Raw genomic sequence first — 27803 nt, forward strand, 5'->3', positions numbered from 1 at the left:
TCAGGCAGTGAAGGACTTTTGAACTTTGGCAGCAGCTCTATTGTTAGAGTTATTGCAGTTAATTTGCACCCTATTCCCACAATTTGAAGTGCCCTTTATTTCATGTTCAGAATTAATAGACTGCATCAATTTACAATCAAATTTAAGTTGTCTGAATTGCTTACAAAGTAGATTTAGTGCAGAAACTGATAGGATACAATATATGGTATGCATAATAGCATAAATCTTGCATCTAACTTGTAGAGCATCCTCTGTCATACTCGATATATTTGGTGTTTTGTAAACCTTAAATACTGAGGCATGTTAGAAGCGTGCATGGTTGCTTTGGTTGACCAAGTTAGGGAGGACTGGAAGAGTTACAGATGCAAAATGAAGATCTGAAATACTCCAGCAAGTTAGTTAAAAAATTCGTTTAGTGTTTAGAGCTGGTGTAATAAAATAACAACCAAAAAGAAGAACTGGTTTCCATAGAAACACCTTTATCAGATGAACTAGACAGACGGAGTGGAAAAACGATATATCAAGTATTTTCTGGTTGAAACTGGGCTGGGCTAGGTTAGGCTGCGTTCCCTATTAAGGTCAAGATATCAATAGAATTCCAAACTTCCACCATCAGGCCATTACAAACTTGTAGTTCCGTCTCTTGCTGCTGTCAAGTTAATATACCAAAATTATGAAGTATGATTTGGAATGTTCTGCTCTGCATCTTCTTGGACATGATTTTGTCAGGAAATCTCCCCAGTCCAGTCCTACGGAAAGTATAAAGTCTCTGTTTGCAAGGTAAGTTTTTAAAGTACTTTTTCCCCCCAGACTGTCTTTGTTTGAAGTCTCTCAGACTCCAATTGTCCTCTTTAACTTTAAACATAAAATTCCTATTTCAAATCCGTGTTAAGTTTTACACCTAGTCGATCATCAGTGTTTATCCTTTCTGGAAAATCTTGACAAGCTTTCAAGCTAAATTTTAAGAGAATGTTCTGTGAGGCAAAGAATCAAACATTTATCATCACGAGTTGCTTTAAACATTTTGTACCTGCTGCAAGAAACTTACCTTTTATGAAGTTGTAAATTTTATGGCTAGAATTGAGTAGTTGATACTAGTTCATGAATGTGACTTCTTTTTCCTTAGCTTTAGTTAAAATCTTTAAAATAACTTAATTGCCTTCATTAATGCTAGAGATAAGGGCACAACATACAAGCCTATTAAGTAATCATCTGCTTTTTTATTGTACTAACAGGAAATTCCATCTGTAGGGATGGTAAATGGTTGTACAGTGGATTCCAGTTATTAGGACACATCACTTTTGCCCATTTAAGTGGTTGCCCCAATTAGCCAAAGTTTCATGGAAATATTTAAAAAACTATAAAAAAGTTAAACTACTACTTAACTAGTAACAAATTATGTATTAAATTAAATACAGGACAAATTAGAATGCTACGAGTGCTTCTATAGTACTATAGAACTGTGTATTAGATCCTAAGTTACCAACAGTGGAATTCATCCAGAGTACACAGTTGTGTATGGGGTGTCCAGGGAGGGGTATCACCTCCGGTGAAGGGGCTTGTTTTGTCCATTCTGGGGTAGCTCACTCACCTTTGCTCACTCAGCTCTCACATGTGGCTCCAAGTAGGTGTTTGCATGCAACAGCAGCCATACCCTTGTGCACAGATTCAACGGGTGGGCTAAACCAGGTGTGGGTAGATACCAGGCCTCACACCCCAGTGAAATAGGGACATGTCTGTCCTAGCATGGTGAAGTCAGCTCTGGCAGACCAGGCAAATGAGGTGAACAGTGAGATCCAATGGCCAAGAAGGCAGTTCTTCAATGCTTTGTGGAAAGCAAAGGGCATGATAAGGCACAGAAGTCATGGTTGTTCAACTACAACCAAGGAAGACCCCAGATTGTGACAACTACTTGTGCCACTGGACCAGACTTCTGAGGTTGAGAGAATGGGACTGTCCCATTGGCTTTTCCATTTTAAAACCTTTCCCACACAGCTTTCACTGACATCGTCAGGTACAATGGACAACCAACACACTGCCGTGTTCTTTTGATGGACTGTAAATGAACAAAATTAGCACAGACAGCCAGTGCAGGTACTGGACTGCCTTCATACAATGCTATTGATGATTGCATCCTACAAATCTTCATATGCACTGTAACATTCAAAATGATTGTTGATACCTTCAAGTTCTTAATTTGTTGAAGTAGTGAAATTGTTTTTTTTTCACTCTCAGCCATTTCAGGCATCTCCAAACCTGAATGCTTGAAACAGTGGTGAGGAAAACAATTCTACATTGTCTCACTGCTTATTTCTCACCAACTGTCAGTGACAAAAATCACTGCTTTTTGAACACAAATGCAAGCAACTAATGAAGTTTCATGAAAATAGTTTAAAAGGTATAAATAAGACAAACTACCATTTAACAGAGTAACAAATTACTTAATGTACTTAAATAAAATACAGAAAAAATTATCAATATATTATCAATATCAATATAACTATAGTAAACTGTGTATTGATTCCTAATAGTTTTCAATGGAAGAATTCATCCAGTGTACGCTGCTGTGTTCTTTTGATTGACTGTAAATGAACAAGATCAGCACAGACAACTAGTGCAGATTATGGACTGCCTTCATACAATGCTTTCAGTGAATTCATTTTCAAAATCTTCATTTTCATTATAACATTCAGGATGATTGCTGACACCTTATAATTCTTCATAGGTCCTAACCTGTTGAAGTAGTTAAATCATTTCATTTTCACTCCCACCATTTCAGTCATCTCCAAGCCTGAATGCTTGAAATTGCAGTGAGCAAAACAGTTCAGAATTGTCTTACAGTTTATTTCTCACAAACACAGATGCATGCAACCAACGGTATTTAAAAACTGTTCACTCTAAACATGTTGTAGTGTCTAATGGTCACACAAATTCCCGTGATTGACGCTACAAGTTCGATTTTGTCATTTAAAACAAAAATTGGATAGGTACATGGACAGGAAAGGAATGGAGGGTTATGGGTGAGTGCAGGTAGGTGGAACTAGGTGAAAGTAAGTGTTCGGCACAGACTAGAAGGACTGAGATGGCCTGTTTCCATGCTGTAATTGTTACATGGTTATATGGTTATACTTAGAAACTGTTCCATAACAGACTCCTGACCCAATTAAGTGGCATGAGGCCCTCTGTTCATTGGGATCGCCCATGGATATTGTGTCCGAGCTGCCAACATGATACACAAGCCAGGGCAGTAAGATATGGAGAGCAAACTGCTTCCTATGCAGCAGGCTCCCCCTCTCCAAGCAGCTGATGAATCCAAAGTAATGGCAGAGACCGATACAGTTTGGCACCAGCAGAAATTGCCAGCCATTCTAAGGAAATCCTGGCTATCTTCTCGATTAGTTTTTGTTCTTTATGAGTTGTCCCAAATAAGTGACTGCCCTGATTAACTGATGGACTAATTAACTGGAATCCACTGCATTAGGATGTATATTGCATAGTGTTTCAGTATATTCAGAAGCAAATTCAGTGATTTATTTTGTTTGTATTTGTATTTGATTACATGTAGGTATAAAATAAGTTTTTCCTGTCGTCATAGATGCCATCAAACTGCAATCTACATTAAGCATGACCATACATACGGTATCACCAGTGTTGAATTATTCACCTTCTGTGACGTAGCAACATTTATAACTAAAATTGAGAAAAGCAAATCAAATATATTTATGTTCTTCCAGTCATTAGTGGTATACCATATACTCAGTGGCCACTTTATTAGGTACCTCCTTGACTTGATAAAGTGGCCACTGAGAGTACGTTCATAACTGTCTGCTGGTGTAGCCCATCCACTTCAAGATTCAATGCATTGTACATTCAGAGTTGCTCTTCTGCACACTATGGTTGTAACGCATGGCTTTTTGAGTTAGTCACCTTCCTATCAGCTTGAGCCAGTCCAGCCATTTCTCCTCTGACCTCTCTCATTAACAAGGCATTTTGCCCACAGAACTACTGCTTGCTGGATTTTTATTTTTGCTTCTCACACCATTTTCTGTAAACACTAGAGATTGTTGTGCATGAAAATCCCAGGAAATCAGCAGTTTCGGAGATACACAAACCACACCCATCTGGCACTAACAATAATTCCACGGTCAAAGTCACTTAGGTCACATCTCTTCCTCATTCTGATGTTTGGCGTGGAAAACAACTGAAACTCTTAACCATGTCTGCATGCTTGTATGCGCTGAGTGGTTGCCACACGATTGATTGGCTGATTAGATATTTGCAGTAACAAGCAGGTGTACCTAATAAAGTGGCCACTCAGTGTACAAGGATAAAAGGCGTCATTATTTTCCCGATATTCGCCATATGACCATCAATCAGAACATCTCGCAACATCAATTTAGGTTTGTTCAGGTTACACAGAGTACAGTAGGGGCCTTTCAACCTACAATCTTGTGCCAACCTATAGAAACATATTCTACAATCAATCTAATATTGTCTTCCTATGCAGGTCATCACCTTCAATATCTATTGTATCCATGTGTCTACCTAAGAACTTCTTAAATGACCCTGTTGCATCAGCCTTTACCACAATCAGCAGTGAAATTCATGGAACCATCACTCTTTGCAATAAACCTACCTCTGAGTTCTCCCATGAACTTTACTCCACTCAGCTTAATCAGATGCCTTCTGGTACTGGCCATTGTCACCCTGGAAAAAAAGCATTGACTCTCCACTCTATTTGTGCCTGTCAGGTCTTATTCATATTTATCAAATCACCTCTCATCCTCCATAATTCTAAGTTCGAGTTTCCTCAACATTTTCCTTCAAGACATTCTCTAATAAAGGCAGCATCCTGGTAAATTTCCTCTGAGCCCCTCTCTAAAGCTTCCACATCCTTCCTATAGTGAGACAACCAAAACTGAACAGAAGTCTAACCAGAGTTTTATAAAGCTGCAATATTACCTTGTAGCTTTTGAACTCAATCCCCTGACTAATAAAGGCCAATACATCTTATGCCTTCTAAACCACTATACGGGCATGGACCCCAAGATCCCCTGATCCTCCACACTGCAAAGAATCCTGCCACTAATATTGTACTCTACCACAAAGTTCAATCTTCCAAAGTGTATCATTTCACCCTTTTCTGGAATGGACTCCATAACTATAAATTATAGTTATGTGAAAGATCTACCTCTGACTCCATCTGTCACTTCTCTACCCAACTCTACATTCTGCCTACATCCTGTTGTGACTCACTGCTAAGAAGCTACATGATCAGCATCTTCTACACTATCCAAAGCACCTCCAAACTTCCTGTATTCTGCAAACGTACTAAAACACCCTCCACTTCCTTGTCCAAGTCATTTTTAAAAATCACAAAGACCAGGGAAGATTTCAAGTTGAGTTTCCAGTCTGCAGCAAGTGAACAAACCACCATTGATTTGGCATTCATTAGTGGCATGAAATTAGCCTTGGTGACCCTTGAGTTTGGATGTTAATCAGATGAATGCTGCATTAAAAGGTATCAGCCAGCTTTCCTGTTCTTAGTCATTTTCTTCCAATGCACGTAAGTAGTACAGATGTGTCATGAAGTTAGTAAACTTTTCAAAAATATTTTTCTTAGACAGTATACAGGAGAGGAGGTAATGACTTGCATGATTTTCTGACTTCAGTAACAGAAAAATGCTTCTATTAACATATTGAAGGCCCAATTATGGTAGTCCTCATCCTTTACAAATATTTAGCCTTGGTGTTACTTAGTTGTGTGTATTACTGTCACTCCATGTTAATTATACAAAGGTCTTTCAAGAACTAATGATTTTCTAGCTTTCTGCTTCATTGATTCTTAGTATGTCCAGTGGTTTGATTCTATTTAAAGGAACTAAAATAGCAACAGTTTACAGAAACATGATCCAAGCCCTGCACTAATGCTCTGGTTTTTTTTTCTGTCATATAAATAGTAACTGCATTATCAAGATCAAATAAGCCAGTTGACATAAATCACTGCAGACCTTTCACAGAATCTAAAAATGATGGCTTTGCGAGGCCAACAAAACAACACTTTAATATGGAAATATTCTTCCACACAGACACATTTCTGAGCTTGTAAGTGTTGCATGCATTTGTTTCTTAGTTTGATTAACACAACATTTTGACAGAGAGATGATAGTAAATTCTTTATTTGAGGAAGATGGTTGTTGATCTGACTTATTACACAGAGTCCCTTCACGTGGGATCTCCAGTCATGCTCTCACTTAAACAGGATTCGATATAAGCACCAATTTTGCTGGTCCTCCACACTCCAGGATTCAATAACTTGCCCTGAAACACTTCAAACCTGAAACCTTCAAAGGAAGGTAGGTGAGAGGTGAGGGTGAGAGTAGGGAGTTAGGCAATCGCCATTCATAGAACCTGTCATCAATTTTTTTTTAAGTGTGACACTCAGACATTTAAAAACAATCAAAATTGTGCTGCATCTGAAATCCTCCTCTGTTCCCTTGAAATTTTACTTGCAACCTTTATATAAAATGTTTTTAGTTGAATGGCACCAGACATTCTGCAAATGCTCTTCTATCAGGCTGCTTCCCAAAGACCTGAAAACTGCAGTTATTAAGCCCCTTTTTAAAAAGAACAACCTAGATGCCTCAATAATTAATAACTACAGGCCTCTATCAAACTTACCATGTTTAAGTAAAATCATTGAAAAGGTTGTTTATCTGCAACTTAACAGCTTTTTGGCACTAAGCAATTGTATGGATATTTTCCAGTCTGGATTTCAACAACATTACAACAAGTCCAAGTTTTAAATGACATCCATTTAAACCATGATGATGGTTTCAGCTTTGACTTTACTGTATCTTAGTGCTGCTTTTGACAGCATTGACCATGGTATATTACTGGACAGAGTGGGAGACTGGGTGAGACTTTCCCGTACAGTCCTAAGTGGTTTGAATCATATTTACGGGACAGGGACTACAGTCAGCCCTCCTTATCGCGAGTTCTGTGTCTACGAATTCAACCAACCGCGAATCGAGAAAACCCAGAAGTGCTCTTCCAGCACTTGCTGTTCGAGCATGTACAGACATTTTTTTCTTGTCATTATTCCCTAAACAATGCAGTATAACAACTATTTTACGTAGCATTTACATTGTATTAGGTATTATAAGTAATGTAGAGATGATTTAAAGTATACGGGAGGATGTACGTAGGTTATCGTGAATCGGGATCGAAAAAATCCGAAATTCTCTTACTAAGTAAGTTGGAACAGTTACATCTAGTATTATTTAGCATCAGTTAGTCAAACGTTTGTCTTAGTATATAGTATATATTTTACCTTTCTATGCATATAAAACACTTAAGAAACGTATGTATTCCAATAATTAAACCACTGCGGTGCTTAGTAATAGTTGTAGCTTTCATCCGGGCAGGGCCTTTCGCATGCTCCATTATACTCACTTTATCCTTTAAAATTGTTCCGATCGTTGACTGACTGTAGCTTAACACTTTTCCAATGACGGATGACGTTTCACCTCTTTCAGATCACTTCATTATTTCCATTTTATTTTCAATCGTTATCGTGATTATTTTCGTGAACAGAAACACTGCAGATTCAGAGCTCCACCAGATCTTAATGTCCACCGCACTGAGATAGGTTAAATAAAGCCCAGGGTTCCGCTGGGTCCTAAAGACCACCACACTGAGACAGGTTAAATAAGGGTCTTGAGCATCCACGTTTCTTGGTATTGCGAGGGGTCCTGGATCCAATCCCTCGCGGATAAGGAGGACTGACTGTATTTTGTATCGATTGCTAGCTGCATACCTGGCCAAACAAAAATGACATGCAATGTGCTTCAAGGGTCCATACTAGGGCCTCTTCTGTTTAACATATACATGCTTCCTCCAGCTCAAATCACGGTAAGCAACAAAATATCTTACCTTAATTATGCTGATGACACTCAGATTTATATAACAGTGTCATCAAGTCCCATACAATCACTAAAAAAAACTGTACTGAACCAATTACTGATTGGATGAGCCAAAAATTCCTCCAGTTAAACACCAAATTGTTTTTGGTGCCAAAATGGATGATTAAAAGTCAATGCTCATTTAGAATCCCTGTCATTACAGACCACAAACCAAGCTAGAAACCTTGGTGTTATGATGGACAGCGACTTAAATTTTAACTGATACATTAAGACAATTAGAAAGTCAGCCTACTACCATCTTAAAAATATAGCAAGACTTAACGGGCTTACGGTTCAGCAAGATCTAGAGAAACTCAGCCGTGCATTTATTTTTAGTAGGTTTGATGACTGTAACGGCGTTTTCACAGGTCTCTGGAAAAAATCCCTCAGACAGCTGCAGCTCATTCAGAACGTTGTTGTTGGAGTCCTCACTAAGACCAAGAAAATAGAGTGTAGCACTCCAATTCTCAGATCGCAACACTGGTTTCCTGTCCATCAGAGGGCTGACTTGAAAATATTTCTAACAGTTTACAAGCACTAGATGGTAGGGCTATAATATATCTCCGATCTCTTGCTGCATTATGAACCTTCCTGAGCTCTCAGGTCATCTGGTGTGGGTTTGCTTACCATCCCCAGGGTCAAAACCAAACATGGCGAAGCAGCTTTTAGTTATTATGCTCCACATATCTGGAATAACCTTCGAGAGGATCTGAAGTCTGCCCCAACTTCAAGCTGTTTTAAATCAAGGCTTAAAACTTTTATTTTTGCTTTAGCTTTGAATTAGAATCTCCTGCACTGTGATTTAATTTTCTTATTTTTATGTGTGATTTTATTCTCTTTATATTGTCTGAAAGTTGATGTTTGATTTTTGTATCTTGTTTTATGTAAAGCACTGTGAACTGCTTTGAGTTTGAAATACAAATAATCTTAGAAATTAAGATGTCAATTAAAACAAAAATTGAGCAATTAAAACATTCAATTAAAGAAAAAGTATTTTTAAAACAAACTCGTCTTTCCCTTTGCCTCCTAAATCTTTGCCATGTAATCCTCGTTGAAAACAATGGGATCTCTGATCCTGCATGAGGTTTCATGTTCTGGATGAAAAGTCCCCAGAAAAATTGGACCCTGCTGCTGTACTATACAGGGACTCTGCCAGCAGAGTAAACTGACACAAGTGATTATGTGGCAGTCAGAGATTTACTTCAGTTTCATTGCATTTGTCCCATTCAGATCTCCTGCAAAGTATTAGCACAATTTAGCCTACTTAACATTTGCTCAAGATCTGAGTTGCAATTACAATTACTGTATATATCATGGCCAGATGTTATTTTTGTGGAGAAAAAAATATGCCACAGTAGACTGGCTTATACTTGCACAGAAATTTACTTAGTAACATGAGCCCAGAGAACATCAAGCAGAGACCCTTTGCTTTTCATAGGATTTATGAATAATTGGACTTGAATATAAAGGCTGTAGTTGTGAATATGGCAACATATGCTTGAGGCAGAACATTCTCGGCTGTAGAAAGACGTCAACAGATAGGCATAGAAGTTGCAAATTCCACACTATCTGTTTTATTTTTAGATTTCCAGTATCCTTGGTATTTTCTTTTGCTAAATGATTCTGCCTTGCCCATTGATAATTGCTCCATTCTGACCTTATGTATTTCAAATAACTCACACAAAATGCTGGAGGAACTCAGTAGACCAGGCAGCGTCTATGGAAAAGATAATTGTCAATGTTTTGGGCCGAGACCCTTCAGCAGAACTGGAGAACAAAAGATGAGGAGTAGATTTAAAAGATGGAGGGAGGGGAGAGGGAAACACAAAGTGATAGGTGAAACCGGGAGGGGGAGGGATGAAGTAAAAAACTGGGGAGTCGATTGGTGAAAGAGATGCAGGGCTGGAGTAAGGGGAGTCTGATAGGAGAGGACAGAAGGCCATGGAAGAAAGAAAAGAAGGAAGGAGGAGCACTAGAGAGAGGTGATGGGCAGGTAAGGAGATAAGGTGAGAACGGGAAAAGGGGATGGGGAATAGTGAAGGGGTGGGAGCATTACCGGAAGTTTATGTTTCAACATCATTCTCTCTCATCTTACAGTTATTATCCCAAAACATTTGATCTCTCCTGCAATCTGTCCTACCATGACTTATTTCGTTTCCTTCTCCTTTTCTCTACATTTTGAAACTGTTATTCTAACCTCTCCCATTTTTTTGCCCTTAATTGTTATCTCTCTTTCATTTTCGAAAAGGTGCTACCTGATCTATGGGGGTAGTTCCATCTATCTTTCACTTTTATTATTGAATGCACTGTCAAGCTATAACCAACCTAATAAAAAGATAAGGTGCTATTCATTGAAATGCAATAAATATTCTCATGAGGCCAAGGTCAGAGGGAATAAAGAAGGAGATGGTTGACAAGCAACTAGAAGCCAGGGTCTCCCACTTGTGGACTGAACAAAGATACTCCACAAAATGGCCTCTCTCTGTTTGGTCTCCTTAGTTTACATGAATCCTTATCTCCATAGTAACTATAGTTTGATAAACTTAAATAAGTGCAGATAAAAGGCTGCTGCATCTGGGAAACACATGTTGATATTATTGATGTAATTGTCAGAATAGTTGAAATGAAGATGAAAGAATTGAGCAGGTGGAATAGAGACCTTGCTGTAAGTGGGAGGTGATGAAAAATAATCAGGAGCTGGTGCACTTAGAGTGAGATCTTCCCAAAAGAGGAAACATAAATATTGGGGGAGAATGAGGGAGAGTTCGAAACTGAGGAAAGAATGAAATTTGGAGAATAATTTAATGAAAATTTCCACTTTGAGATGAGAGCTGGTCAAATCATCAATATTCTGGAGTAATACTGCAGGTATGCTCAAGAACCCGTGTGGAGGCTGGAATCAAGAATATTCCACAAGCCCGACAAAACGATAAGATACTCTAAGACCTACACAAATTTGCTAAAAAGAACTTTTACTTGGTGAGTGGACATAGAGGAGAAGATAAAAATCAGCTTTGCTAAAGCTAATGCTTTATTGACTAAGGCTGAGACAACCATCTTACATGCCTAAGAAACAATTAGTTCTTTCATTGTCCACCTTCAGGGTTGCAATCCTGTCTGAAAATGACATTTCTCTCTCTTCACTGGCATTCCATTCTACTGCACCAGCTGCTTCCTTATAAAATAACCTTTATTATCGATAAGAAATTACGTTTCTTACCATTCATGGTAAAACAATGTCTACAAAACCATTTTTAAAGCTAGAAGTTGTGCAAAGAAAATAGATGCTGATTTATACATAAAATGTTTCAGACATGGTGGTTTATTACCAAGTAGAAATTTAAATATTTATATCTATATATTGAAGTCAGTAACTCTCATTATATCAGTAGTCTTTCAAGGTTTTTTGTGATTTACTGAACAGAAGCTCAAAACCAGTAAGGGCTTTTTGTAGATTACCTGTGATACAAAAGCAGGTAAATTTAGAACACCCCCCTCCCTGGATTTTCCTTCCTGCCTCCCCCCACTTGCCGCTGGAATCACTCCCTACGCACCTCCCTTGTCCATTCATCCCTCCCCACTGATCTCCCTAGGTACTTATCCTAGCAAGTGGAATAAGTGCCACACCTGCCCCTACACCTCCCCCTCACTATCATTCAGGGACCCAAACCATCTTTCCAGGTGAGGCAACACTTTACCTATGAGTCTGTTGGGGTCATATACTGTATCTGGTGCTCCCAGTGTGGCCTCCTGTATAGCGGTGAGACCTGACATAGATTGGAAGACTGCTTCACCATGCTCCTACTACACTCCATCCGCCAGAAAAAGTGGGATCTCCTGGTAGGCACCCATTTCATTTCTGCTTCCCATTCCCATTCCAACATGTCAGTCCATGGCTTCCTCTACCGCCGTGATGAGCCCACACACAGGTTGGAGGAGCAACACTTCACATTCTGCCTGGATAGTCTCCAGCCTCTTAGAATGAGCGGCAATTTCTTGAGCTTCCAGCAAGTGCCCCCCTTCACCATTTCCCATTCTTGTTTCACCCTTTCACCTTTTTCCCTGCCCATCCATCACAACCCCTTTGCTGCTCCTCCTTCCCTTTCTTCCATGCTCTTCTATTTTGTCCTATCAGATTCTCCCTGCTCCAGCCCTTTACCCCTTTCACCAATCAACTTCACAGCTCTTTAGTTCACCCCCTCCCCTCTTCCAGTTTCACCTATCACCTACCACCCTGTATTTCTTCCTCCCCCTTCCCCTTCTTCCTCTGACTTCTCAACTTTTTTCCAGTCTTGATGGAGGGTCCCAGTCCAAAACATCGACTGTTTATTCCTTTCCATAAATGCTGCCTGATCGGCAGAGTTCCTCCAGCATTTTGTGTATGTTGCCTTGGATTTCCAGCATTGGCAGGTTTTCTTGTGCAATTTATGCGCTGTGTGTTGAACGAGTATAAAGGGGGGCTTTTAACCTGATGAAGTATCTTCGACCAAAGCATTAACATATCCATCCTCAATTTAACAGTGATATTCCCTTTGTTCCACCCAACTCACAATGCCATCAACTCAAAGTAGATTTATTATCAAAGTACGTACTGTTTTTCATTATCTTGTGGGCTTTCACAGTAGAACAAAGAAATACAATGGAATCAATGAAAAACTACGTGCAAAGACTGAAATCAATGTGCAAAAGACAAACTGTGCAAATACATTAAAAAAGCTAAATAACAATAATAATTAATGTAGGGAACATGAGTCCTTGAAAGTGAGTCCATAGGTTGTATAAATAGTTCAGTGCTGAGATGAGAGAAGTTATCCACACTGATTACAGGTCCCCCTTTCCCAGTTATATTATGGATCGCGGGTCTGAAATGTTAACTCTTTCCACTGACCAATTCAGTGTTTCCAAATTATTATTGTTTTTAATTCAAAATTGAAGAAAAACTCCTTAAAAATGTTCTTAAAGAATTTTTAGAGATCTATAAATCCTACCACAAGGTTTGTAAATCACAGAACGGAAAATGATGGCAGAAATCAAGAGAGAAATAAAGAGGTAAAGAAAAAGCTGAGAAAATTGTAAAAGCTGAATTGCAAAACAACTAGATACCACATAAAAAATTAAATTTTCTGGGGCAGAAAGATTATTTTGCTTGGCAGTAAATGTGATATTTTTCTCTAAAAATCTCTATTAGCTTTGCACAATGTGATGGAGAAAGATTTGTCTGTTCCTCCTTACAGAATTGCTCAACTGTGCTTGGTTAATTGAGAAACAGTGTTGGACAGTAGTCTTGAGGTCTTGTCAGAGATGTTCTATTGGGTTAAGGTCAAGACTATGACTGGGCCACTCAAGGATATTAATTTTCTTTATTTGAAGCCACTCTGTGTTTGCTCTGGCAGTTTGCCTTGGGTCGTTGTTCCGTTGAAAAATAAACTTGCTCCCCAGTTTAAGCTTCCTGACAGAGGCTAGCAGGTTTTTATCCAGGATCTCTCTATATTTGGCAGCATTCATCCTTCATCAGTCCTGGCTACATTTCTAGTACCTGCTGTTGAAAAGCAATCCCCATAACATGATGCTACCTCCACCATACTTTACAGTATGGTTGGCTTTACCTGGCTGACATTCAATTTTAGACTTGCTCCACACATCCTGCTTAATGTTCAAGCCAAAAGTTTCACTTTAGTCTCATCCAAGCACAAGACCTTCTTGCACATCTTTAGAGTATCTTCTAAGCGATGGTCCCTTTCCATTCTTCCATAGAGATTGTGGAGCCATGAACCTCATCTAGAGTTGTAGCCGCTGACTTCTGCAGCCTTCTGAGAGTTATATTTGATGTCACAGTATCTTCTCTTACAAGTGCCATTTTTCTCCGGCAACTAAGTTTGGAGTGGCAGCCTGACCTAGGCAGTGTGGCTGTGGTATTATACTTATTCCAGTTTTTCATGATGAACTGCACTGAGCTCCACTACTTTTGAGGTGGTCTTGTACCCTTCCCCAGATTTATCCACCTCTATAATCATTTCCCTAACTTTTGTCTTGAATGCTCTTCTGCCTTCATTTTGGTTTGTCCTGTTGAAAATCTACCAAATTCTTGGACCTTATAGAGAGAAGGGGTATTTATTCTTAGGGATTCATTGAAAACAGGTGATCCCCCAATTTTCTACATCACCAGATTGGGTCAGTGGTAAGCTAATATACACTATTGCACCTGATAAAAATTAACATTGTAACGACAAAGGGGATGAATACTTTTTCAGCCTCACAATTTTTGTTTTTAATTTTCAGTAAATTGTTGACAGGTTTTGGAATGTTTCTTTTGATTTGACATGATGAACAATATTTTGTAGATAAGCTCAAAAAATCCTACACTAATATATTTAAAATTTAGAAAATGAGACAGCAAAACATGAGAATAGTTATGGGGGCTGAATACTTTTCAAGGTACTGTTGATACAATTATGAGGAAAGTGCTACAACAACCTTAGGAAGTCAGGAGATTTGGCTTGCCACCATATATTCTAACAAGCTTCTACTGCTGATTGGTTAAATCATGGTCAGTTTGATTTCACAGGAATAAAAGAAGCTGCAGAGGTGTGTTGATCTGCTCAACACACCATGGGCACATCCCTCCTCACCACTGCCAGTATCTATCAGAAGAACCTCCCCAAGTCTGCAACATCAACCACAAAATATTGGAGGAACTCAGCGAGACAGTCTGCATTTATGGAGGGAAATAAGCATTTGACATTTCAGGCTGAGTATTTTCATCAGTCCTGCATCTGCAGAATCTCTTGTGTCTATCCATCATTAAAGATGCCCACCACCTTGGCCATTTCATCTTTTCACAAGTACCACTGAATAACAGATGCAGAAGCCTAAAGTTCCACACGACCAGGTTAAGAACAGCACCGGAATATGTGGCAACAATTATGGGCACATCCTTAATTGTGTTGGTTGTTAACACCAACAAATTTCACTGCGCCTTTTGATTTATAATTAATCTGATTTTGAATACATCACTTTCACTCCTGAACCAAGATCACCCCAGCTTCAATTATAATGTAACGTACTGGTAAAATTCAAGCTAATATTAGCTTATGTTACAACTTATGTTATTAATATGTTCAGTAATAGATATTTACAATATTTGAACATCAAACTGTATTTTTCCAGCCATTGTTGACTCCTGTTTAGCCTGCAATATTAATAGGGCAAATTGAAAGGGACAAAAAACAAATCTTTTTCAAGTTCAAAGTAGATTCCAGTAGAACTTTAAAAGATGAATTTAGCTTTTATTGACATTGATTTTTACTTAGATAAAAGCAGCAAGTGCGCCATTGAGGATGTGGGAAAATGCTTACTTTCTGAACAAGACCAAATTTAACATTACCTGAATTGATTAAATCTTTGGTGATTCAAGATATGAAAATGTATTTTTGATAGACGGTATCTTTCTGACAGTTGTGGAGATTGAGTTGACCTGGCAGAAATTACATTAGAACGTAATATGGAAAAGGGAAAAACTATTTTTATACATTTTGAAGTGGCTAAATCACCCACATGTCTTTGCCTCTTCCATCAGTCATTAGAGGTTTATTAACATTCACTGAGCAATCTACATTTATGTCTCAGACTGAAGCTGTGAGAACATCAGAGCACACGGCTTGGACGCAAAATTACACTAAAAAATCATAGCCAATTCATTGAATGTCACTAAGAGTAATGCATGGGGGAGTATATGTAGGTGGAGATTTTATATCTTGCCTTTTTTATAGATGCGGGTAATGCAATGAATATTGAAGCTTGAACCTGATGCCATAAAAAGTGAACTCACCTCCTAAATTATATGCATCTTATGATTGGGTATAAATATTATACGTATGTGCACAGCATTTTATCCTTTTAAAAACATCAATCTTTTAACTGTAACATATAAGTAGATGTCAAGTCCCATAGATTATGATATTACTGAAGAAATAATTCTGTTATTCGCTGCTGGTGTGTTTAATTACTCTCGTGGGAAGGTGAAGGAGGCCTATATTTAAGTTCCCTTTTCAATCTACCTTTCTTCCTCCCCACTTTCATTTTTAAATCATTTTAACTTTTACCATTAGAATTTACTCTTATTAATCTTTTACATTCTGGCTAGATTAGGTATAAAGATTGAAAGTACAGGCCAGCCACAAATGAAACGCAGCGTAACCGGTTTATTCTACCATTTCAAGGTGGTTGCATATGTATTTCATTTTTTGTTGATGGGTTTTTAATTGCCAGGTTGTCAGTGATAGCATTATTAATACCAGTGATTCCCCAGCATCAGTGCTAATTGAAGCATCTTTCTCATTTGAGTCAACTATTTCTCAGTCTCTGAGCATAAATCTACCCTGTTTTTTGGCAAACTAATCATGCATTAATGATTAGCTCAAACCTGCTGTAATAAACAGCAAGAAATTTACTTTTAAATTTAGTTTTTACATCAGTCCGAATGGATGATCTTAGGTTATTTGAATATGCATATTATTTTGACCAAAGAAGGTAATAATACGATGTTAGAAATTTCACATCTTGACAGGAAATGATTGTCCTTGGATCTTAGTGAGGCACACCAGCCAAGACAAACATTGTCCTCATTAATGTCAGACCACAGTTACTACTCGACAGTGGTTCAATAGTTATTATAACTAACAGAGATTATGAGCTAACAAAATGGCATAAGACCATTTGATTCCTTTTAATGAAACTTGCGCTAATGCAACATCAGAGTCAGAATCAGGTTTAATATCACTGGCACATATTGTGAAATTTGTTAACTTTGCAGCAGCAGTACAATGCAATACATGATAATATATTTTTATAAAATGTGAATTACAGTAAATATATATACAGTGCCTACAAAATACATCTCCACCCTTGAAAGTTTTCGTGTTTTATTGTTTTATAACATTGAATTACATACCCCTTTAATATGACATACCAAATTATCACTAGTGCAGCCAAATGGTTTGAGCCGTCACATAATTAGTTAAATGAAGACCTGTGTGCAGTCAAGGTGTTTCAATTGATTGTAGTAAAGATACACTTGTAGCTGGAAATTCCATCTGCTGGTGAGTCAGTATCCTGGCAAAAACCACATCATGAAGACAAAAGAACACTCCAAGCAACTCAGCGAAAAGCTTATTGAAAAGTACCAGTCAGGAGATGTATACAGGAAAATTTCCACGTCTCTGAATATCCCTTGGAGTACAATTAAGTCAATCATCAATAAATGGAAAGAATATGGCACAGTTGTGAATCTGCCTAGAGCAGCCATCCTCAAAAACTGAGTGACTGTGCAAGAAGGGGACAAGTGAGGGAGGCCACCAAGAGACCTGTGACAACTCTGGAGGAGATACAAGCTTCAGTAGCTGAGATGGGAGAGACTGTGCATACAACAACTGTTGCCTGGGTGCTTCACCAGTTGCAGCTTTATGGGAGAGTAGCAAAGAGAAAGCTACAGTTGAAGAAAACTCACATGAAATCTTGGCTAGAGTTTTCCAAAAGGCAGGTAGGAGACTCTGAAGTCAGCTGGAAGAAGGTTCTATGGTCTGATGAAACCAAAATTGAACTTTTTAGCTATCAGACTAAACGCTACCTTTGGTGTAAGGCAAAAACACACCATACCTACTGTGAAGCATGGTGGTGGCTGCATCATGCTGTGGGGATGCTTCACTGCAACAGGCTCTGGAAGACATCTGAATGTAGAGGGTAACATGAATGCAGTAAAATACAAGGAGCCTGGAGGAAAACCCAATGCAGTCTGCAAGAAATCTGCGACCTAGGAGATTGGTTTTCCAACAAGACAATCACCCTAAGCATAAAGCCAAAGCTACACAGGAATGGCTTAAAAACAACAAAGTTAATGTTCTGGACTGGCCAAGTCAGAGTTCAGACCTCAATCAAGTTGATGATTTGTGGCTGAGCTTGTAAAGGACTGTTCACTCATGATCCCCATGCAATCTGACAGAGCTTGAGCAGTTTTGTAAAGAAGAATAAGGAAAAATTGCAATATCCGGATGTGCAAAGTTGACAGAGACCTATCCACACAGACTCAAGGCTGTAATTGCTGCTAAAGGTGCATCTACTAAATACTGACTTGAAGGTGGGATGGACACTTACACAATCAATTAATTTGTATTTTATATTTGTAATTAATTTAGATGACTTTGTAGAGATCTTTTTTCACTTTGACATGAATGAGGTTTTTTTCTGTTGATCAGTGCCAAAAAACCAAATTAAATCCACTGTGATTCAATGTTGTAAAACAATAAAACATGAAAACTTTCAAGGAGGAGTATACTTTCTGTAGGCACTGTACGTATATCAAATAGTTAAATAAGTAGTGCAAAAACAGAAATTAAAAAGTAGTGAGCTACTGTTCATGGTTTCAATAATCAAATGGCAGACAGAAAGAAGCTGTTCCTGAATCATTGAGTGTGTACCTTCAGGCTTCTGAACCTCCTTCCTGATAAGAGAAGGAGGACGTCTTGGATACTACGGAGGCTGGCGCCCATGATAGAGCCGACAAACTTTACAACTCTGCAGCTTACTGCGATCTTGTTCAGTAGCACCCCCCCCACCCCCCCCCATACCTGTTGCAGCCAGTCAGAATGTGAGCGTTTTAGGTAACATTCCAAATCTCCTCAAACTCCTAATGAAATATAGCCCCTGCCTCGCCTTCTTTATAGCAGCATCAATATGTTGAGACCTGCTAAGGTCCTCAGAGATATCAATACTCATGGAATTGCTCATTCCTCCACTTCTGATCCCTCTATAAGGATTGGTGTGTGCTCCCCCGTCTTACCCTTCCTGAAGTCCACAGTCAGCTCTTTGGTCTTACTGACATTGAGTGCAAGGCTTTTGCTGCAACACCACTCAACTAGCTGGTATATCTCATATAGCTTGGGAAAAGATTGTAGACCTCCCCTAGGCTTTTTGGTTCTGTTAGTCACCGAGTAAATTCCCTTGAGCCATCAAGTAAACAACATTTTTTTCAAAATCACAGCATTCCTCCAGCATTTTGATTATAAAGTGTTAATAAAACTCTGGTAACCAAAATGCTCATACGTGAATTATTAATTTATAGCTAAAGTTATACTCCAACTATCTTGCACTGGCAAAGAATTATTATTCCCCCTTCCCCTTTCCTCATGTGCCATTGTTAAGAGTTCAGTGACTGACTATATTAGATAACAGCACAGTGTATGGGGGAATTGTACTGGGATTGTAGAGAGTTATTAATGGTTAGATCATATAAACACCCCAACAATTGATTTGTTGCATCATAATGAGATCTTCTGACAAGGCAAAAATAATCTTAAAAGCTGACAGAAAATCACAATAGGAAGCTCACATCATATTAACTAAAACATGGTCTAAGGCATAAATCTGTGCTAGATCTCAATTCAGATTTATTGTATTTAGCACTAACATTTGTCAGTCCAGTGAGCAATAGTATTTATTACCAAACATTTCACCATTTTCCTCCCAATGTCAGTATGCATCTGACAAGCACTCCTTACACACTCACTTACAATTTCCTGCATTAACTATTTTCTTCCCATGACTTCCCATAACACAATCTCAATTTTTTTTGCTTTCTTTTCTTCCAATACTCTATATATAATCATTTAACTTTTTGGCATGTTATTCCAAAAAGTGGGACAGCCCTTGCTTTGAGTACCTGATTACTCTTCAAAATGTTTTTCTTTAAACAGTAAAAAGTGAAGAAAATGTTGCAAACATTCAGTAATTTGGGCAACATCTGCGGAGAACAGAGTTAACTATGGACTTTCAGACGAATGACTTTCTCAGAAGTATACTCCTTGACATCTTGCGTGTATTGATTAACAGCTTTTCAGCAAATCCAGAGACAGAAAATATCTAAACAGTCTGTGATAGGGTGGAGGACAGATATCACTCAGTGACAAAAGGGAGTAATGATAGACAAAATGTATAAAGGGGTCAAGGCAAGGAGTAAATGGTTACAAGAGAATAGTGGGTTGAAACCACCAAAATCTGGCATGACAAAGCTTCCGTGGCCTCAGGACATGACAGTGGAAAGAGAGGTAAATCCCAGCAGCATGGTCCATACTGTGTTTTGAGTAATGATTCCAACCCCAAAGACAACTGACTCCAACCCCACTTTCAATGGCTCTGCAGAAATCATTCTCCATTACCACTATCCAAGAACAAGAAATTAAGATCAAAAGACATACAAATTCATTTTCTGTGCCCAGTTTAAAAAAGAATAATCAAGACGAGGACATGTCTGGGACTGATCCGGCTGTACTCCTTAAAAATCCTTGGAAACCCAAAAGTGGAGTCTGAAAATAACTAGCTATTCAACAATTTTTCTCATCAAGAATTTGTAGATGTCATCTAAATGATAGGCAATCTCTTCATCTTTTCTTCACCTTGAATACCTTTTGGTTCCAATATTTAAAATGCTTAGTTTCAATACTGAAGATGTTTATTCGATTGCCATCTGTTCACAGACTGGATTAGTCCACCTCGATGATCATTGTGGTTATCCAGAGTCATTAGTACCAGGGGATATCAATCACTCTCAATGGTTATTTAGACAGTTCAAAGAGGATTGAATTACATTGTGTGCAAACTTGATTGTCATCTTAATTGGACATTAATATCTCTTCAACTGTTTTTCTCCCTTGCTGTTTTGTCACTGGAAATGTTAGTATGCATAATGAAAGAATTATGCTCTTGCAGTTATTTTTTCCTTTTGCATGTTCTAAGTCAACAAAATAAAGTTGAATACATATTGGTAAAAAAGGGTAGATTTCCACTTTTTAAATTGAGACTTCTGCGATTAATTAACTAAATTGAAAAATAGACAACTGTTCATTGCAAAACTGATTAGTTATACTTAACAATAGAATAGGGTTAAACTGACTGAATAGTGTAATAAAGTAATTATTTTTCCACTCCACGTTGGTTATCTCAATGACTGTGGGATTTTTAATGTCCTATAAAATATCTCAATCTTATATTCTGCCTTTTTAATAAGAGCAACTTAAGCACTTCTTTGTTCCAGTTCTATCATTTGAGCCTAATGCCACATTAAGTATGTGTTCTACTATCACTGCCCTGGACCTGAACTGTCCAAGGACATTCTTTGATCCTAAACTTAGAGCTCTGACGACGTTGATAAAAGAGCACATACTGTATTTGTTTTTTTGGTCATGTGATGTCATTGCCACTAATCAAATCAAATATAATTCTTAAGTGTTTCACTTGGCTTTCAGTCAGCATCTGAATAATTTAAGCAGTATCTCAGGTAAAATTCCATCAGGTGGTATCAGGGATAGCAGGTCCCATTCCCACAAAGAACTGTAGTCAGCGTGTAACTCCAGGTCAGGATCTTCAAAAAGAACGCTGAAAGGGAAAGATAAAGATGTTAAAGATAGAAATAGAGCTGTTTCTGAAGATGCAAGCAAAGAAGTCACCATTAGGCGCCATTAACCCCCCCCCCCAAGCTGCGTTTTACAACAAAATGGACATCATGGCCAATGCTATCTTTTTAATTCTAGATTGACTAAATTACTTTAATTTAAATTACTCAAATGCCTTACAGGATTCTAATTTTGTATCACATCAGCCAGAATCTTTGAAAGGGAATTATGAATCGATAGTCCAGTCCTCTAGATGCTAGTCTAGAACCTTAAAAATAATTCTTCTGTACATTAATGTATGAATTTTTAAAAAAGTTACATTTTATTTTCAATAATCAATAAAACAAGTACAGTTCTCCTGAGTTCAATTTATATATATGGTGAGTATTTCAATATGGACTGCCTTTTGCAATCACATGAAAATGACCTGTTCTTCACACTTTAAGAGAGCGTTTAATATTTCATTATCAAAACACAAAATTTAGAAGCTCATCAAAAAAACAAGAAATTAAGCACAATGCAAAATTAATCTCCTGAACCAATGAGGGAAGATCATTAATAATCATCAAACTGTATCTCAGTTCGTGGCGAAATAAATTAAATCTTTCTCACAAATATCACTTTTGTTGATGTTCAGTGTTAAATATACCAATGTGACAATCAATGACCAGCTCTTTTGTTTTGTTGCCATGGCTTCATGCCACTAGGCTCTCTCCCTCCCTCCTGTTCCCCAGCTCATCAGTATTTTACATACGGCCCACTATGATGGTATCATGTATCTTATAGATGGAGTTACTGCAGAATCTGGCCATGCAGTTGTGAGTGTATAGGCAGTAGAGTGGTGGCTGCGGATTCAACCCTGTGGAACACCGGTGTTGAAAATACTCAAGGCAGAAACCTTGCTGCCTATTCTTATTGACTGCAGTCTGTTGGTCAGGAAGTCAAGGATCTAGCTGCAAAAAGACATGTTGGGTCCCAGGTTTAGGAGTTTGGAGATGTTTGGTAATTATAGTACTTGAAGTGGGGCTGTAGTCAATGAACAATAGTCTAACATAGATGTCTTTACTATCCAGATGCTCCTGAAACAGTAGCATAGCAGTTAGTGCGACACTATTTTTGTTTGGGGTGCCGGAGCTCAGAATTCAATTCTGGCACTGTTGTTAATGAGTTTCCATTAGATAGGTGGGTGACTGGGAAACATGGCTTGGCTCGAAGGGCCTGTTTCTGTGCTATATCTCTAAATAAATAAATGAGTGCTGATCAGGGAGATGTTATCTCCCATAGATCTTTTCCAGTGGTAGGCCAATTGCAATGGGTGAAGGTTGGCTAGAAGGCTGGAGTTAATGTGTGCCATGACCTTTCTCTTGAAGCACTTCATGACAGTGGATTTCAGAGCAACTAAGTGATCTTCATTAAGACTCATTAGCTTGTTTTTCTTGGGTATTAGAATACTAGGAAGTCCTTAGATTGGAGCAGGGAAAGGTTAAAGATGTCTGCAAAAGAAAGCAAAACAATTTTTTCATTGTACCTCACTAACAGTAATAATAAGTAAAAAAAATCAATAAATACAAAGCATCTCATTAGTTTCTAATGAGACATTCAGTAATAAAAGATCTAACTAGAATCAGGGTTGCTTGGACAAAATAGGTAGTGAAGAGTGTTGTAGCAATTTTAATAAGGAGCAAGGAGCATCAATCTGTGCCAAATTTTAATGATTTTAATCAAAGCCTAAAAATTATACTGGAAACCTTAAACAAAAACAGTGAATATGAGTTTTTTTTTAGAAGGTCATATAGTGTTGTTGATGCCGCAATTAAATGACCTTTCATCAGAACTGGAAAAAAATAGAAATTACACTCATATCGAGGATATCTAAATAGTCAGTTTTTTCATTTTCAGTGAATGGTCCTTGACCAAAACATTAACCTTTATTTTTCTATCCTTAGTAATGCCTGACTTGCTAAGGATTTTGTAGCACTTTTTTTTTTACGCGGGCACTCTGATAAAACATTCAGGAGGGATTAAAGGGCCACAATTTTGATCTGCTAATAGAATCCAAAGGGACCTGGGTAAATGAACTAAGAGAAAACGTAGGAGACTGATGACAAGACACAATTAAATGCATCAAACAGAATGGACAAAACGAAGGTTGGGTCAGAATAGCTCCGGCAAATTGCCTCCATTTGATGTTGCCCTACATGCCAAATACGCACTTAGCTTTCTGATGAAGTGTCTCACGCCTGACATGGTGACTACTTTTCTCTGCAGAGGGGCTTCATAGCCTCCACTTTTTCCAAGTAATGTCTATTTTTAATTTCAGATTTCCAGAATCTGCAGTCTTTTGATGTTCATGAATTTATCTTTGCTGAATCCACTAGTGTCCACCTGCTGCCAATTGCTATCCTGACCTTGCGTGATGTTAAGACCTTCCTTGAAGCATTACGTTCACATGCATGAACCAGAAACATCCCTGACTACAAAACAAAAGATCAAACCCCTGCTTACTCATAAATGCACTCCAAAATTATCCAGTAAACTACTCAGTTCACGCACAAATAGAGATTAGCAACAAATACTGGTCTTGGTTTCCACATCTCAGTTCACATATTTTAATTGTCCTACAGATGGAGACTATTACATACAGCAGAATACAAAGGAAGAACAGTGAATTAAGTGAGCATGGGTGAAGACAATTGATGTCACAAAAGTATTTGCAACATTTGCCCAAACAGGTGCACAGGCAGAATTGTGAAGAGGATCTGATGTGGCTCTGCAAAAGGAGATAGTGAAAACTGGCAGAATAAAATCTGACCAGATTGATATCAACTTAGAGCTGGCAACGTTAGGAAGCGATAACTAACCTCTTGGTCAAATACCAACGGTTTTTTAAGAAGTTTAGAGAGTTAATTCTTGGGTTTCACACTTTTATTGCTGAAAACGTGCTCTAACGTAAGTGACACGAGAGAGACTGGATGTTAGAAATCCAGAGCAATGCACACAAAATGCTGGAGGAACTCAGTAGATCATGCAGCATTTACAAGGACTTCGGTTAGATTAACCCGGCCGCTCCCTAGCATACTCCTGGCCAGCATACAGTCACTGGACAACAAGCTACGTGAGCTGAGAAGCAGGGCATCCTACCATGGGAAACAAAGCACTGTACCATTCTATGCTTCACTGAAACCTGGTTGTAGAGGAGATACCAGACCAAGCCTTTGAACCAATTGGGATCTGTGTGGACAGATCTAAAGGCCTCTCTGGGAAAAGTAAAGGTGGGAGAGTACATTTCATGCTGAACAATGCTTGGTGCGACCCATGTGGCACATACACCCTCAAATCCTTTTGCTCCCCGGATCTGGAGTACCTTGTGCTGCTATGTCGACCTTTCTGGCTGCCTAGAGAATTCACGTCTGTTATTATTACAGCTGTAAACATCACACCACAGACCGATACCAACCTGGCTCTCAATGAACTATGCAAAACCATTGATATCCATGAAACCACACACCCAGAGGCAGCTTTCATCATCTCTGGGGACTTTAACCAAGTGTCGCTGACCAGAGCTTACCCGAAGTTCTGCCAACACATTGAGATAAGCACACGGGGAGGAAGCATACTTGACTACTGCTACTCTCCCTTCGGCAATGCCTACTGATGCACCATCTATAACTCTCTGAGACGTGAGGCGAGATACAGGCTTTTATTGACTGGAAGAAAGAACAAGCAGCAATTGACCACCATGCTACATCCTGGAGACTGAGGCTGGGACTCAGGCCTTTATACCGGGGTCTGTGGGAGGAGCCACGGTCAGTGGGAGGAGCCACAGGAGCAGTCAGCGGGGGGGGGGGGGGGCGTGTCCAGACAGGTAAATGTAGTTCACCACACCTACAAAGCACTTCTCTGCCCCCCCCCTTTTTAGAAAGTCTGAGCATTCCTCCATCTTGTTCCTAACCGCCTATAGGCAGAAATTGAAGTAGGAAGCGGCCACAGTGAAAACTATCCACTGCTGGTCCAACCAATCAGATTTAATGTTACAAGACTGCTTTGACAGCATCACCTGGGAGGTATTTCGAGATAAGAACATCTCCGAATACATGGAGGTGGTCTCAAGGTTCATTCAGATGTGCATTGAAGACATTCTTCCCCAAAAATCAGTCCGCTCTACCCAAAACAGAAGCCTTGGATAAATAGTTCAGTGCGTGTTGCTCTCAGCACGAGGAATAAAGTCTCCAGAGACCAACAGGAGTTCAAGAGATACCATCATTATGATTTACTTAGAACCATCCAAGTGGCAAAACAGCAACACAGGGACAAAATACAGTCACAACCCTGTGACAATGGCACATGCAGCATATGGCAAGGACTACACACCATCGCGGAATTTGAGAGGAAACACAGCAGTACACCCTGCTCCTGGACGAGCTAAATGCTTTTTACGCTCAACTCGAGGTTGGTAGTACTGAAACCCAGAAGGGAGCTGCTGATGAAACCTGCACCTTGGTCATCTCTGAGGCTGAGGTACACAGAACATTCCAACGTGTCAACAGCCACAAGGCAGCAGGGCCAGTCAGCACCCCTGGGTGCGTCCTCAAAGTGTGTGCTGAACAGCTGGCTGGTGTGTTTACGGATATTTTTGATCTCTCCATCTCCGTGTGCAGTGCCCTCCTGTTTCAAATCGTTCATCATTGTCCCCGTACCGAAGAAAACCAAGGCAGCACGCCTGAACGACTGGCGTCCTGTCGCACTCACCTCAATTATAAGCAAATGCTTTGAGAGGCTGGTTAAAGACTAGATCTGCAGCATGCTACCACCCACTCTGGATCCCCTGCGATTCGCCTACCGATAGATCCAGTATACCGATGGCATCGTAGCCACAGCACTACACACCGTCCTCACTCACCCAGGGAGGAGGGATGCACACGTTAGAATGCTGTTCCTGGACAGGCATGCTGTTCAGCATTTAACACCATAATTCCCTCCAGACTTGACGAAAACTCAGAGACCTCGGCCCGCACACCGCCTTGTGCAGCTGGATCCTAGACTTCCTATCGGATCACTGACAGGTAGTAAGGATACACAGCTCCGATCTGCTGATCAAATTCGCAGATGACATGACTTTGATCGGCCTTATTTCTAGCGGTAACGAGGCAACCTACAGAGGAGAGGGTGACACCCTGACACCGTAGTGCTAGGATAATAACCTCTTGCTCAATGTCCAAAAGAGCAGATTGTGGATTACAGGAGGAACGGAGACAGGCTCGGTCTGGTCAACATCAAGGGGTCTGCAGTTGAGAGGGTGAGCAGTTTCACGCTCATTGGTGTGTGCACATCACCGAAGATCTCACCTGGACTGTACACACAAAAGAAGCACAACGGCATCTCTTCCACCTCAGGTGACTGAAGAATTTCAGCATGGGCCCTAAATCTGAAGACCTCCTACAGGGGCACCATTGAGAGCATACTGACTGGCTGTATCACTGCACCAACCTAGACAGCTGGGCACTGCAGAGATTGGGATGGACACTCCAGCATATCTGTGGATGTGAACGTCCCTCCACTAAGGCCGTTTATAGCAGCAGATGCAGAAAGAAGGCCTGGAAGATCATCAGGGTCACCAGTCACCCCAAACACAAACTGTTTCAGCTGCTTCCGTCCGGCAAACGCTACCGCAGCATTAAAGCCAGGACCACCAGGCCACGGGACAGCTTCTTTCTACAAGCCATTAGGCTTCTAAATTCACATGTCTGTAAATTGCAATGGAGTCATAACGCAAAGAGTTTTACTCCCTCACGTTGTGGGATGAATGTAAGATTTAAATGAATTCTAAAAGGGAAACAAACGGTTAGTGTTTCAGACTCAGACCCTTCATTAGGACTGGAATGGAAGAGGGTAGAAGCCAGAGTAAAAGGGTGAGAGTAGTGGGATTGGAGGAGTACAAGATGATAGCTTTTAGGTGAATCCAGGTGAGGTGGGGGGGGAAAGGCAGGATGGTGGGATAAGGTAAAAAGGGAAGAGAGCGGGTTTTTCTAAAGAGCCCAAAGTGAGGGGTTCCAGATTTCCAAAGAGATGTTGAACCAGCAGACGTTATGGAGATTGCAATAAGTTAAAATATTAGAGCACCTGAATGAGTTATGTTAAAACCAGAAATTGTTGGCCTGAATCTTCAGGGGTCAGCATGCACAATGCTGAACACTACTAATTGGTGCACATTAGGTTAACAGCTAGTAGATTCAGATGATGATAAACTTATCCACATACACTTAATTTAGATCAGATTGCCAGGAAGCTTTGGTTTAACACTGTGAGGATCCACTAACATACAACTAGCAGATATAAACTGAGGCGACAGAGTAGAATAACAGCTGGCATGATGCTTTTGCAGCACCGGGGACCTGTG

General features: G+C 39.5%; 1 protein-coding gene across 1 annotated transcript in view; it reads left to right on the forward strand.

Annotated features, from left to right (window-relative positions):
* Window positions 1-574: 574 nt before the first annotated feature.
* Window positions 575-27803, forward strand: part of LOC132394037 (GRAM domain-containing protein 2B) — a 103623-nt gene continuing 76394 nt past the window's right edge. Inside the window, exon 1 of the mRNA XM_059969684.1 lies at window positions 575-780. Within this exon, the coding sequence (XP_059825667.1) occupies window positions 674-780 (107 nt within the window). The 5' untranslated portion in view covers window positions 575-673. The remainder of the gene's footprint in view (window positions 781-27803) is intronic.

The sequence above is a fragment of the Hypanus sabinus genome, chromosome 5, assembly GCF_030144855.1.
Source record: "Hypanus sabinus isolate sHypSab1 chromosome 5, sHypSab1.hap1, whole genome shotgun sequence".
NCBI lineage: Eukaryota > Metazoa > Chordata > Chondrichthyes > Myliobatiformes > Dasyatidae > Hypanus > Hypanus sabinus.